At 37.9% G+C, this 15,333-nt stretch overlaps 1 protein-coding gene across 1 annotated transcript in view; it reads right to left on the reverse strand.

Moving 5' to 3' along the window:
- Positions 1 to 11,240: 11,240 nt before the first annotated feature.
- Positions 11,241 to 15,333, reverse strand: part of LOC124154259 (neurogenic protein big brain) — a 167,932-nt gene continuing 163,839 nt past the window's right edge. The window contains exons 6-7 of the mRNA XM_046527867.1: positions 14,922 to 15,212; positions 11,241 to 14,321 (exon numbers count right to left, since the gene is read on the reverse strand). Coding sequence (XP_046383823.1) covers positions 13,636 to 14,321; positions 14,922 to 15,212 — 977 coding nt within the window. The 3' untranslated portion in view covers positions 11,241 to 13,635. The remainder of the gene's footprint in view (positions 14,322 to 14,921; positions 15,213 to 15,333) is intronic.

The raw sequence follows: 15,333 nt of genomic DNA on the forward strand, positions 1-15,333 counted from the left end.
GTGTCTGTCCAAAAAAATCTAGTACACTATGTGACAAATGATAGGATTCATAACTATAATACCAGAAGGCATAAGGACTTTCACCCAAATTTTGTTAGGACTACTATTGAAAAGCATGGACCAATGTCCATGGGGTTAAATATTTACAATCATTTACCCCTGGACCTCAAAACCAAGATAGGTACTGAAGTATTTAGGAAAAAGGTGTTGAATTTTTTCCTCTCCAAAATGTTTTATTCTTTAAAAGAATTCTTTGATTCAAATTTTTAAAGGAGTGGAATGAGTGATTAATTTTAGTTTTACATACCATTTTTTAAGTTTGTATTTTATATTATCTTGTACATGCACTTTGTGCAATTCATTGACGTGCCTTATATTAATGCACAATGCTGTAATTGATCTCTGGGCAAATAAATACTACATATTATTATTATTATTATTATTATTAAAGAGTATGCAAAAACTTGCCTGCAGACCTCTGCCATTTTCGCAGATGTACATCATTTCAGGTTTTATTAAAGAAAGGGTAGTTTTTTTATGAATTTTAACATACCATTTCTAATTTCCATTATTATTTACACCACTTATTTCAAATATTTTTTCGTACTTTCCAACACATTTAAAAAATGATTTCTGCCCAGCTGTGGAACAATGCCTGTTCAAGTAAAAATTTTTATTTTTTCAGTGCTTCTTATCAGGAAATCATTATGCTATTTATTTTTCTTAAGGCCTTTACTTGTAACATATAATACTTTGCTTAAAAAGAAGAGCGAAATTAAAAGAAACGCCAACTTATGAAGAATGAAAGCTTGGACAGAGCTTACAATCCATGATGATAATTGTTATTTATATGCCACCTCATGCATTTCATTAACACGATACTTGATGCAGGAACAGGATATAATAGATTAGGAGCACCATCCTGAAACAGGGATGGATTATGATCTTATTGTTTTGAGGAAAATGGGGGGGAGGTACATCATTTTCCAGGTCGCCTTTGTGCTTTGCAACAATCTCTGGTGATAATGCATTTGATGCCTGGTATTCATGAACATGTGGCTTTTAAATAATTTTCATTGATTTTTTTACTCTATCTTAAGCTGGAGAAATAAAAACTTTCTCTGGAAGGCCACCTTAACCCAGGAGAGGGCACGAGGTGAAATGTAACATTAGAAGGCGTGTGGGGTGTCATTGACACCCTAAAGAAAATACTTAATTTTCTCTCTCCTTGGAGTGATATAGTTATGCTGTGTCCTTTTTTAGGTCCACCGAATCAAATTGATACTAATAATTATTCTCATTAAATAAAGAAGAACCATAGGATGATATACACCTCATGCATCCTTTCCTGGGTTAAAGATTGGCGTATTTTCAATTTATCCAGCAGTTAAGAGGTTATTTTCTTAACAATTTGAGTGCTGAATAGGCAATGCCCTGTTCTCAGCTCAGTGCTGGCCATTTTTTTGTATTTTTCAAAAATCACTTTATAATAAACTTTTACAGATATTTTATTTTCATTTTCATATTATAAAATTATAAAGTCTTTAAATTGTGCACTACATGAGCCATGCCTTCGATCATGAGCCACTGCTTACTGCTAGCGAGGCTAGAGAGCATTACTTTCCATAAAACATAACCAGAATTCCAGCAACCCACATGCACGTCATTCGCAAATCCCACAAGTAGCCTGGCAACACACATTTGCGTCGCTAGCTATCTAAGTGTTAACCCGTTAATGCCTAGCGGTACAATATGGTACCAGCTGGTAGTGCAATACTGAACAAACCCTTTTTTATTATTTATTGTAATTTGTTTGGGATTTTGAGAGTTTTAAACTGATAAGCATGTTTATAATTACATTTTTCAGAAAAGTTTGCTTTTTTAAGCAAGATTTGACATTTTGGAGTAATTTTGGATGAATGATGAATGAATCTTTCTTCTTGTGAAAAATATAAAATCTTTAACGTTTTTTTCCATTAAAATGTGAAATTACTAATGTTTATTTAATTTCGATTTTTTTACCCAATAAGGGCGGTACCATAATGTACCAGGCTGTATCTTCAAGACTGTTTGTGCTAAAAGTATAAAATTTGCATCTAATTAATCTGATTTTAAAATTGAATATTACGGAAAAGTTCTGGCGAAATTTTTAATTCAGGCGTTACCAGGTTAAAGATACAGTTTGTTTTTGCCTTACTACGGAGAGGAATTTTCCCTTTTATTCATCTTCTCAATAATCTCCCCTCTTCCCATCAACAACTCTCTAACAACATCAAAATCAATATTAAATATTAAACATCAAAAGGCTAATGACGATGCTGGGTTTATCTCCACCCTCCCTTCCCACATAGTGCAAATGATCTTAGCTGACGGTCACCTCCTCCAATTACCACACCACACTGCTGCTTAGGCATGAGTTTCATGGCTGCTGCAGCAGTCATTATGTTGCTGTTGTTCCCGACCTACTTGTTTTTTGGCCTCATTGTAATATTATTATGCTTAACATATCTCTTGAAACTGGCAGAATCCATCTTTAATGCTTTTTAAAGTTTCATCAAATTACAGTATATTACTATATTTTTACTCGCACAAACATGACTTAAAATGCCCAGTTAGCAGGGCTGCAGTACTTTTAACCCTCAGACGCTCAAGGTGCTTAAATACATACGTATCAGCTTTCTGTTTTTGCTGTAAAGCACTCAAGGTGTCAGTATATTGGCCCTGTTTTTTAATAACTTGTAAAAATATTGTTTATAATATTTTGAGTAAGTTTATCTTTTATATTACCTAGAGATTAAATAAATGGATATCATTCCTGATAAAATGGTGTTTCTTCTACAGTATTAGGTTATCCATATAAACAAAAGAATTTGTTTACAAAGGACACTGAATTCAAGAATGCCTGACACGTTCTTCAATCAGGCTTGAGATTTCTGGGAGTGAAAATGAAATTTTCGGTGAGAGCAAAGGGGTTAAGACCAGCATGTGTCACATGGGTGGGCCATACCGCGAGTTAACGCGGATAAAGCTGAAGGAAAAAATATAGTTGAAAACATTTATTGACATTACACAAATGGCACACCTTTCCTGGCACGCCACATAACAAAAATAAATTGTTCCTCAGGCCTTCACACATTTTTTAGAGTGCATTCATATTATCTTCACAATATATGGGCAATACAAAATTGTTTAGAAAATCAACAGAGTGGTTTTCCATATGCCTATAACTGTATACAATGTATTTTAATTTTATAATATTAAGTTTAACTTTGGACTTCAATTCTGAAATTTGCCTTTTTTTGGGTGGGCCAGAGTGTGGGCAGAAAAAATTTGGGTGGGCCCGGGCTCACCCTGGCTGACCCCTGGTGCCATCACTGGTTAAGACTCAAAGTGGGGAAAGTGTTAAAATATAATTAGTGAAGTGGCGTGGAGTGGGGCTAGAGTGGGTCTGGAGTGGCTTGCTAAACATCATTATTAAAAATGGAATACCATGTGCTTACACTTTGCCTCTTCATTTAGTTAATTAAATACCTCCCTAGCTGTTTCTTGTCTGCCATGGATGAAGTGATGAGAGAGTCAAGGGAGGTCAAGGTCCCTTTTGGCCTCCTGATTTGGCCTTCACCCTAGCATAATTCCGTTTAAGTATTGAATTTACATCTTAATTTCAACATTACAAATTTGACTAGTCATTCTATACTATGAACTTGTTCTTTTGCACCCTCATCTCTGCTAACCCAACTTTAATCCCTCCATCTTTGTTTTCAGAATCCCCTCATCTCTCATTGTATACTTCATCCACTCAGGGGTGCAGCTAAGAATCAAGGCTAGGGGGGGTTTTAGGCGCAACTAGTACTTACGGGCGTGGGGGTATTGCATACCTGCCAGGGTAAGCAGGAGTTGCGGGGGCCCTCCTCCAGAAAAAAAAATTAAGAATAATGGTTCAAAATGGTGGGTTTTACGGCTCTCTGAGGGATATTTGATTAATCCTAACTCTATTCTATAAGTAATTCTGACCCAAATAAGTAAAATGGATTAAACTTAAAAAAATTTCTGAGCTCTGGGAGGGGGGGAGGGGGGATTTATGCCCCAAAACCCCTTGCTGCGCTACTACATCCACTTGTTCTTCCATTGTTTTATTTCCTTCAGAGGTTACCTCTCCTGCTTTACCATGCCTAGAACTTCCTTGTTACATTTTCTCTCTGCCCATTACACCTTTCCCATTTCCCTGCATAGTGACACCTTGAACATTTTGGGCCTGTTCCCTTCTTCCTTCCTCAACATCCAGGTTTCTGGTCCCTCACAACTCTATGCTCCATAATGAATGCAACGATTTGAAAATGAAACTTGCAAACCCTCCAATTCATGTCTATTATCCTTAGAATTGCACATTGACTTTAACCAGTCCAATCTTTCAAACTTTAAAATATCCATGAAACCAGTGGTGGAAACATATACGAGGGTTGTACCAAAAGTAAGGTTCCCATATTTTTTACAAATACAAAACTTTGTTTATTTATATTAATTTTCACATCGTTGTAAAGCTTACACTTTTGATTATTTTACAACGTAGTCTCCATTTTTTTCGACACACTTTTAAAGACAGTGGTCCAGCTTTTCTATCCCTTAGTTGAGGAAGTCTCCCGCCAACCCATTGAGGAAGTGTGCGACCTCTGCTCGGACTTCATCGTCGCTCTTGCAGCGTTTGCCACATAAGTTTTGTTTCAGGGATATGATGAAATACCCATGCTTCATCTCCGGTGACGATAGAGACCAACAACTCCTTCCCCCCCTAAAATTGTTGAAGAAAGCGAGCACAGTCAAGGCGTTGCTGCATGTGTCTATCAGTCAGTATACGGGGGACCCAACAAGCACACATCTTGCAATAACCCAGCATTTCTGTTAAAGTTCTTTCAATTGTGCTGTGGGAAGCTTCAGGAATGCGTTCAACAAGTTCACTGACAGTGACCCTCCGATCTTTGAGTAGCTCACTGTCGATCTTCTGGACAATCCAAAACCAGCGGTCTTCCACTCCGTTCTTCATCGTGAACTTCCGTGCGGCCCTCAGCAAAAGCCCTGCAACATTTGCGGACGAGCTGAAAGGACATGCACTCTTCACCATAAAGTTCAGTCAGTTGCTGATGAATCTCCAATGGCGGTAACTTCCTTGCAAGGAGAAATCGGATTATTGCTCTATCCTCACAGTTGGCGGGGACGGGGATCATCACTTTAATTGTTGATGGTTACTAAGCCAATAATGAGCAACAAAGTGAATTGCGGACTGGCGGACTCGAGAATAGGGGAACCACTGTGCACCGCAATGTTGTGGGATTTAGCCTATCACCTTCGCTCAGCATTGTAGCTCATTGGGAACCTTACTTTTGGTACAACCTTCGTAGGTAGGTACCTGAATCGCCAAACATCGCAGAACGACCATTGTAACTTTTTTTATATCCTGAGATAGCTTTTATTGTTTTGTATATGCCTATAATCGGTTTAAATAAAGCTGTCATAAATTTTGCTTGTAACTTGATTATTTTTCACTACGTTAAAAGTGTAGATAGCTCAAAATATCTTTTGAGCTTTTCCTTTATCCGTTACTGCATGAAACAAGCCAGCATATCTCCCCTATTCTCTTGGCTCCCTGCTACTATAGACCTCATGGCCATTATTACATCCTTAATAAACTTTCGTCACCTTATCCCTAAAGCCTGAATCACATGATCATTTTTTTCCATCTCTTTCAAGGGACAGTCTAGAGATCCCTCTGATGATGGCAGAAAAAATGACCTTTTCACTCAATCATTTTCCACTATGGCTCAAGGGATGGAAATCCCATCACATTTTCTTTTGCTCAATATGTTCCTTTTACCATCGCTGACACTGTCCTTAGCCAATCAGAATGCATGGCTGCCAGTGGCGTATCCAGGGGGGAGGTTTGGGGGGTCCTAACCCCCACCCCGAAATATAAAAACACAATTACTTTCCTACATAAAAGAAAACAAAGTATTGAAAAATCATGCATTCACAAAAGATTTCTCTGACAAATGAAGTTTTTTTTATTATGGAAAGCGTTAAAATTAGTTTAAAACTTTCCACTTAGTATCCTGTTTTTCAAAAATTTTCTCACCCAATTTTGGACCCCCCGCTTTGAACGAAATTCCTGACCACCCCACTGATGGCCACTAACTGTGATTGTAACGTCACACTTGGTTTTTAATTGAATGACAGCTCCAAATACAGACAGTTGCAGAATAAGGGATGGGGGAATGACTGTGTGATTTAGTAAATTATGGATTGAGTGATCACTCTTTTGGTCCCTGATAACCTATTGTTGTTTGTTAAATTGTTATTGTTGTTGTTATTCTGAGGGATGGAAAAAATGATTGTGTGATTCAAGGGCATACCCAGGATCAAAACTAGGGGGCGGGGCAATCCATTGTTGTTCAAGTTATAGGTAAGATTTAAGCATGGAAAAGGTGAATGAAATCAACATTTTAAGGAAACTGTAACAGCTCTTTATTAGTTTTTAAAATTATCTGCTTGAAAAAATATTATTTTCCTTAAAGGCATTTGTGATTTTTGCTTTGCCCCTTGCTGGGTACGCTCATGGTGTGATTCGTGCTTAAGTGATTTTTTCACTAAGTTCAAATAATCACTTACCTTTCATCTCTAATTGCCTAAATAAAAGCCCAATACCTTCTATTTCATCAAAGACACCAAAAATAACATGTCAATTAGATAAAATAATCTGCCACTTCTGCTTTACAAATTCACCTCTTTATTTTTAAACACAATTTTTGTAAACATATACCCCATGAGCTTTTGTTAGAATTCCCTTGGCTTTTACATAATTTCCCTATATTTTTTCATTTGATCTCTAGAATATATTTCCCTCTGAACTTATGAGGATTCCTATATATATTTTTTGGCTCAGATTTCTCATATATGGGCTGTATTTTAAACCAGTGGCGGCTTGTGCATAAGGACTCTCGGACGCTGCCCTACCCAAGATTTGAAAAAGAAAAAAAAAAATAAGTACACATTCAATTATAATTATACATATTATAAACCAAAGTTTTTTTTCTATCGCATACATCGAAAATTTACGAAAAACACGCAAAAATAGCACGAGAAGTTCATATTTGTAGCCGTGGGGCACTGGCCAGAATGTCCCACTCCATCACCATCCAGTTATATGGAGAGTAGTAGTGGTGGGGGCTTCTGGTGCTATGATGCGTCTAAGTTGTGCCTTATGAAAGTCTTGGGATGCCGCCCGAGCATGCGCAGAGCGACGTATCTAGTGAGTTGACATCACTGTGCCAGCCGGCAGACGTATATGTAATCTTGGTGTTGCAGTGTTGCAGAATAGCTTGTTTTGGTTTAACTTTATTATTATTATTATAGTATTCTACCGATTAAGGTAGGTTTCCATGGAGTACTAAAGAAGTGATATGGGAGCCTCCCTTTCGTTCCAGCGCTACCTTCTTCAATTCACTGTAAGGCCTACTCCCGTTCAATCCATCTAAAAATCCTATTCTTTTCCTTTCCCTCCCTCTTTTCCCTAACACTCTACCCTCTAACACCATTTTCAACATCCCCTCCCCGCTAAGCACTAACTCCATCCATACATTCTGTCTCCTCCGTATGTGCTTACTCCGTCGAGAGAGTGCTTACCATAAAGAGAGGATCTTTATCTTCAACAGCAGTTCTATTCAGGCTAGAGGGGCTTTCTAAGCTAAACTGGTGTCTTGCATGTGTACTAGATTTTCAAAAGCATTAAGTATAGATGGAAATTTTTTTAGGGTTTGTCTTATAATTACATATTACCAAATAGCAGCATTCTTTATTACTAAGTATCTAATGCCCTAGGATTTGGCTATCAATAGATCATGCAATTTAAGCTTATGGCAGACTTCTCCAAATGTGTCATTTTATTGTCACTCATGCATAGTGAAAGTCCAGACTGCCTGGAGTGCTCATTTTCAAGCCATATGAATACTTTTTTTCAGTGTTTGCAATCAATTCAGCCCAAAAAATGCAAAACAACATACCTATAGGTCATTATAATGGAACCATTCCATAACGTGGTGGATAATGAACAACAAGTTGTCCTCTTGATAGTGGTAAATTCATCATAAATTTCATCAGCTACATGTCATTCTCAAGTCTGAGCATACTGAATGAAAAATTAAACTTTGTTTTTCCACAGAATATTTTTATTAGTACACTACCATGGTTTCGACCCTCCACGTCATCCTCAGGTCTGAGGATGACGTGGAGGGTAAAAAAAATGATTTATATATTTTTCATTTTAAATGAGTAAATTCCATAGAGTATTGGCAGAAACCATCAACTTCTGAGCAAACAGGTTAAAATATGAATTGCAGTGTAAATGTTGAAGAGGGTTACCAGTCTGCAGCCAAGCAGCAGAGTCACCATATTCCCTCCACACAGTTTTTCATGTGCCTAACTTGCTGAGCTAAGAGATTGGTGGAGACGGGCAGGTTAAGACCACAGTTATGTGGAGGCCTTTCATTGCTATCCACGCCTTGGTGGAACGCAACACCTCTCATTGATAATGCCAGAGCCGGCCTTAGGGCGGGGCGACTGCCCCGGGCCCCGTGCTTTGGGGGGCCCCGCGTTCGTGAAAAAAAATTAAAATATATGATAGTTTGAAAATGCCATTTCAGCTATTACTGTATTGTTAAGTCCGTGATAGACAAAAAATAATATTATGAAAAAGGAATAATGATACAGTAATTTAAAGTAAAAAGCGCGCTTTTTATTTATATTTTACGTTATAATTTTATGAATAAATATAATTATAAATTTTATTTGTATTACACTATTTTGAACTCAACTGCGTGATGGTATCATAACAGCGTAATTACGAAGTCTGAATTTGGGAGGGGAACACATACTTAGCCAGAGAGTGGTAGGGATTCAAAATGCTCGAGTTTGTAGGTGGGGTATAGAGTTTAATATTTTAAGTGAAGGGCCCCGCACTGAAGGTTCGCCCCTAGCCCCGCATCTGCTAGCGCCGTCACTGGATAATGCATCTGAAGTCCTGCTGCTGAAGGGGGAATGGAACACCTGAAATGAGGTAACACCGCATGGAACAGGGGGTTTCAGGAATATTGAAGAATATTCATCTCAAAATAACGTTTGAAGGTGTCCCGAACCTTGAAATTCTTTCAGTAGTGCTACGTTTTGCGTTGCGTTTTAAAAATGTAATCAATCATTAAGTAATTACATACCAGGGAATATTGTAACCTGCAAAACCCCCCTCAATTTGCCTACGACAGTGGGTTATAGGCAGGGACGCCGACTTATAAAAAATATTGGGGGGGCCCAAACCGGGGATCATTCCTCAGGAAATTTTATAAGTACATAGTGAGTTTTAAGTTTTTTAAGCATTTTATAAGAGTCGTATGATAAACATTACTATCCTTATAACTACAATCTCGATATCTGGACATTCAGGGGAAAATCGACAAGCCTGACATTTTTCCTCACACCCATAACGAATTTTTGAGGGAGTTCGGGCCCCCTGAAGCCCCATGGAGTCGGCGCCACTGGTTATAGGAGTCTTGTGAATTGATGCTTCGCTGTATCTGGGGCCGTATTCTGTATTTCGTCGGTGCCGCACCGGTCGGTTTCCCTTTCAAGCCCACCGACTGGACATCAAACCGTACCGACAACGGATTCCGCACCGACGACGACACTTTCAGCGATTCTGTAAGGTCGTCGGTTTCAAACCAGTCGGTACGGTTCCCTCTCCTTCCCAAACAGGGAAAATCCGACTATATCCGAAGTTTCACGTGTCTCCACCAATGAAAGAAGGGTAAAAACAAGAGAAGACTCATTGGCACAGTTTGTTGTCGTCATTCTCAATCTTTTTATTTGCGGAAATTACGACTTATTGCTAGATTAAGATAAACGATATTGGATAAGTTGTTGACAATGCTTATATAATGTGTGGTAGTAATGCTGTACCTACAGAATCGAAGGAAACAATATTACAACATCACAATAAAGTTTGTATGTGATGGAGATTGTTGTTGCTGGAATGAATTATTGAAACTATCCTTGAGATCGTAGTTTCTTTTTTTAAATATTGGTTCCGTATAATGCTATTTATTCATGATTTGGTAATATAGTTGTCATTAAGTAAGTTCCGTATAAATGTTATCAACGGAAGGTTATGCCATTGGCACCGTAGCAGACGAAAATAGCATACCATGGAACGTGAACGTAGGATTCAAATGTAAATGTCATATTAGAGGAACAAGTTAGGAAATTGTTATAAAAATATGGAGCTGGGTGTAATTAAAAGAAGTGTAATGACGAGGAAGTAAAGAAATTGTGATTGGGTGAAATACATATGTTTAAGTTACGCATTCCAAGTGAGAGAAAATGATAATATTGCGGTAAACCTCATACTTAATAACAAATATCTTCTTTCATCGTCAAGGGAATCAATGGCTGACGATAAAATGAAATATAGTTGCCTGTTACAGATGAAAGAAACTGATACCGTTGTGGCAAACTTCATACTTAAATAAAAAGATCTTATTTCTATGCCGAGAGAAACGCCAAATGATGATTGAGTGAAATAATAGTTGCCTATTCAGAGTGAGATAAAGTGATAACATTGCGGCAAAACTCATATTTAATCAAAAATATCTTTTTTATGTCAAAGGAGCAAATAAATGATGATAGAGTGAAAGAAATCCTATTACAAGCGAGTGAAAGTGGTAACATAAATGAGAGAAAGTCATTATATAGTGGCAAACCTAATGTTTATTAACCCAATATCTTATATTTATGTCAAGGTAATCAATATAGATGTTGACACAGTGAATTATAGAGGCCTATTCGAAGGGGCAGAAAAAGATAACATTGCAGCAAACCTCATTATTTACTCGGTGATGAGATTAAAAAAAAATAAAACGTACAATGCGCACCGGGGAGTTGATGAAACCCACTAGTCGGTGGCCGTACCGACACCTTTTTGCTGTCGGTACGGGTACCGACGATCTCTCGCCCTCACGTCGGTGCCGCACCGATCGGGTTCGTACAGAATCGCACGACTTCTTACCGGGAGTCGGTGTGACGTCGCACCCGACGAATCGGTGCCGCACCGATCGGTTTGGAGTTACAGAATACGGCCCCTGGATGGAAATTAATGTTGTATCTACAGTTAATTTAACCTGAGTTTTTTAATCAAACAAGTAAAAAATTTTTACAAAGCACATTTTATTTATATAGCAAAAATACTGATTCAACATTGAAACTATATCAACAACTACACATCAGGAATACAAAAAATATAATATAATACAAATTGTATATTAAATAATAGATGGGCAATAAAACATCAATGCCTTAGAAACACCAATAGTAATGGATTAGGTGGGGATATGAAAGTATTTACATCACATAACTTTGTGAGAAATCATAAATAAGTCATAGAAAAAAAAGATTAGCCAGGAATATGATTGCAATTTTTCTTTGGGCATATCATGTTCTAAGAAATAACTACTCGCTGTGTCCTTGCACTGCAACTGCATAAGAATGCACTCTAGCATCAAAACTAGCCTTAAAACCTTTAAAATCATAAAATTATATTCATTTTGATTATGATATTCAAGTAAAATTGCATGACTAAAAAATGCAAACAAAAACAAGTAGGATTATTCTGTACAATCAAACCCTAAGCAAATGGTTTGATAAACACCATATGCAACATGTATATAAATCTAGGGAGAATGTCACATCACTTATGTACAGAGGAATTTTCTGAATTAGCATTAAAAATTTCTTTATTTACTGTCATCCAACGTTGTGTTAATAAAAAGCTCTTCTTCTGTTAACTCTTTTTCTTTCAATTTGGTTATTTTAAACTTGCTCTCAACTCGTGAACCTTGTGGCTTTAAATCAGCCATTAAATTCATTCATTAAAAAAACTCCAAAAAATATCAAAATGAAATGTAAATTACATGATGTGTTATAATCAATACCTATTCAATGGATTTGAAAATAGATATTCAGGTTCTTTACCTTAGCTGCCACTAAGAATAAACCTTCTAAGGGAAAGTTATGTTAAGGATACATGCAAAAGTAGCTAGGCATATATAAGCCCTCCCAACAACTACCCACACAAATCTTGGCAAATATTAATTTAAAGATAACTTTTTTCACAATTCCATAGCTATTTCAAGTGACCATTTTTGCATTGGATAAGAGGCTCAATTATGACAAATATGTGACTTCCATGAGAATGTATAATGAGCGAGTATGTACATACATAATATTACACAATCAAAACGTTAAAAAAATGAGACTAAACTTGCAGCTGAAACCACAAATCCAATTATACTTATGGTATGTATTGTATATTTAATACAAATGGGAAGTTGATGGAAGACTGAACAGGTAACTGTTTTAAGCTCAAAGGGTGGCTAAGGTGTTTGAGGAATGCTATCTGTACAAATATGTTGACAATTAGGGCACTCACTTTAAATGCCATGATTAATTCACATATTTTATGAAACCTTTTGAGCTGATGGGACTGAGAGGCTAGAATCTAAAATTTTGTGGAGAAATTCACTGCCTTTTCAATTAATATCATCACCTGATTCTGATTATGAAAGTACATTGTGACCATAACATGATTATTTACTGCTATGTATGGTTAATCCTCAGTAATTCAATTCTAAGCTAACCAGGGTGAATAAGTTATTCTGCGTCATTAATTTTTTTTTCCTATCTCAATGAATAATGCGATCACAGCAAAATTTTGATGTAACAAGTGCTAATGAGAAACTGAGCGAATTTCCCCAGCTAAGAACCAAAATATCAACAACTTGAATGTCCATCCTTTCTTCAGCACCACACAGCATATGCTTCCATATTCTCACGTCATTTGTATCCTTTAAATACAACACGTGAAAATAAATTTCTTAAAGTTACATGGCACTCTTTATCAAAGATAGCAGTGGATGAATATTCACTGCCCATTTCTGCCGAGTTTAAAGAATGTGACATGCGAATTTCACCTGTCACATTTTGTAAAATAGCTTTGAATGATCCTTTGGTTGATATGCAATATTTTCCTCAAATGAGCATTTTTACAGCACTAAAAATTGCTAGGAGGAACAACTAACCAATGATTTACTCAGCTACTACAGTGATTGGGCTGAATTTGAGGAGGTAGTAGGCACATCACACATTCGGTAACATTACCACAGTGTTTAACGGAAAGTCTCTCCTCCTTCAAATGTTATTGAACCGTTGCAGCTGACACTCTTTTATTGCTCCTCTCCTGATAATTGATGTATCACCACCATTTGGAGACATTAAAATAAGATCTAATGACGCTGGTTGTAGTATGAAGTTCATGAACTCCATACCCTGATTGTCACTGATGCTCAAAGACATACAAACACTCACTCGCATATCTGAAACAAAAGAAGTTTCACCGCTATGGGCGCACCAATTCAAAACATGTCCTGTCAAGTGAGATTTCTACGAGTTCTCCCAACTTGCACTTTACAATGTCAACATCACAACGTGACCACTCTTGAGTTTACCACTTGGAGGTAAGCCTCAGGAGTAGCCCAAGTCTTGGCATCAGTACTGTGGGGAAGGGGAAAGATGCCTGCACGAGGATACGGAATTCGGCGTGTTCAACATTGAGTTAGGACCGGAAGATGTCGACGATGGGGGAGGATGGTTTCCGCCCACCATGAGGTGGGGAACGGGTGAATGGTGCTGGTGTGACTGTTGCTGCATGTGCCTCGGCTGACTGTCCCCTCTGGTCTTGCCGTACACCCCGTTACTTTGGTATGAGCCGTATGACGAATCCGTCGAGTCCTGCCTTCTAGCCGTGGGTGCGTACACCGAGTCCTGCCTCCCCGAGGGTCCATTATTACCCTGGTTGGACTTTGCGGAGGTGGTTCCGTAAACACCTCCACCACCCATGTTCGCCACGCTGCGGACTCCGTAGATGCTTTCAGAACGAGGGTTCATCATCATGCCACTGTTTCCACCATTAGCTACCATGCCTTCTCCCGTCCTCATCGGGTAGAGGGATTGGGCAGGTACCAAAGGACCAGGTCGTGGAGAGAAGCCGGCATTTCTGTTCACTCCTTGAGGTGGGGTCTTGGAATACACAGACTGGGATCGATTGAGGTTGGCCCGGGTCAAAGGTGGTGATTTGGTGTACAGAGACTTGGTTCCACCATAAATAGATTCAATCCGATCCAATTTGATGGGAGGAGATGGATTGAGGGAAGTCATCGTCAATGCTCCATTGCCTGCAAGGATAGCACATTGACAAAATTAGTGGCTACGTAATTCCAGGGTGATGATTATGAAATATTATCATAATGATACAATAAATGGCCAAAATAAGGTGATTCAGTCAGATCTGAAATTTGAATTCATCAAAATAATTTGGTAGATGGAAGGGATGTATTATTAAAGAAAAAAATCCTTCAAAAAATTTAGTTATCCTCTCATAAGTTTAAAATGAGAGAACAGAAAGGTTGCCCACTGATTGTGAGTTGATGAAATCGTATGACCTCTGGTTCATTAATATGTTTAGAGAGAGGCTTTCCTTTAGGGAGGGAATCACTTAATTCAGACCCAGATTCAAATCTGGATTTCTCTGTTGCTGGTTAGGTATGCTACCAGTTACATACTACCACCAAGCCATCTTTTTCCAAGATGAATATCAGAGTGGAATTATTTTTTAAATACATATGTAATATAAAAAAATACGAATTAACCATCCCTGGTAATAATTATATATAATGTAACCATCCACAATGAGAAAATTTTTTGTTTACTTTACTCAATGGATGTTATTCTCTCCTGGGTGCAAGTAAGAGCATTTATACTTAAATGATACTCACCAGTGGGAGAATGTGGCTCATGAGCACGCATTGTAACATCTCCAGCACCAGGTCTTAGGGTTTGATACGATTGGTGTCCCATATAACCTCCTTGGTTTGCAAGATGACTGTTGTGGTGGTTTTGTTGTGCATGGTTTGACTGGTGAAGGTGGCCTTGGCTCTGGTGAAGCTGTTGATGTTGATGGAATTTGGCCATAGCAGAGGCCGACGAGACAACTGTCGGGGCAGCTACTGTTCCCTTGTCACCCACCTCGTCATACGGATCTTCATCACTATTAATGCTTGAGGAATCTGTCAATTAAACAAATAATGAGAATGAATTAATATCAGATTTAAGCTAAAAACACCTTGATTGGCAGTGTGCTCTTCTAATTCACAGTGCAACTGGAAAATTATTCACTAACCAATATTG

The sequence above is a fragment of the Ischnura elegans genome, chromosome 2, assembly GCF_921293095.1.
Source record: "Ischnura elegans chromosome 2, ioIscEleg1.1, whole genome shotgun sequence".
In the NCBI taxonomy this organism is placed as follows: domain Eukaryota; kingdom Metazoa; phylum Arthropoda; class Insecta; order Odonata; family Coenagrionidae; genus Ischnura; species Ischnura elegans.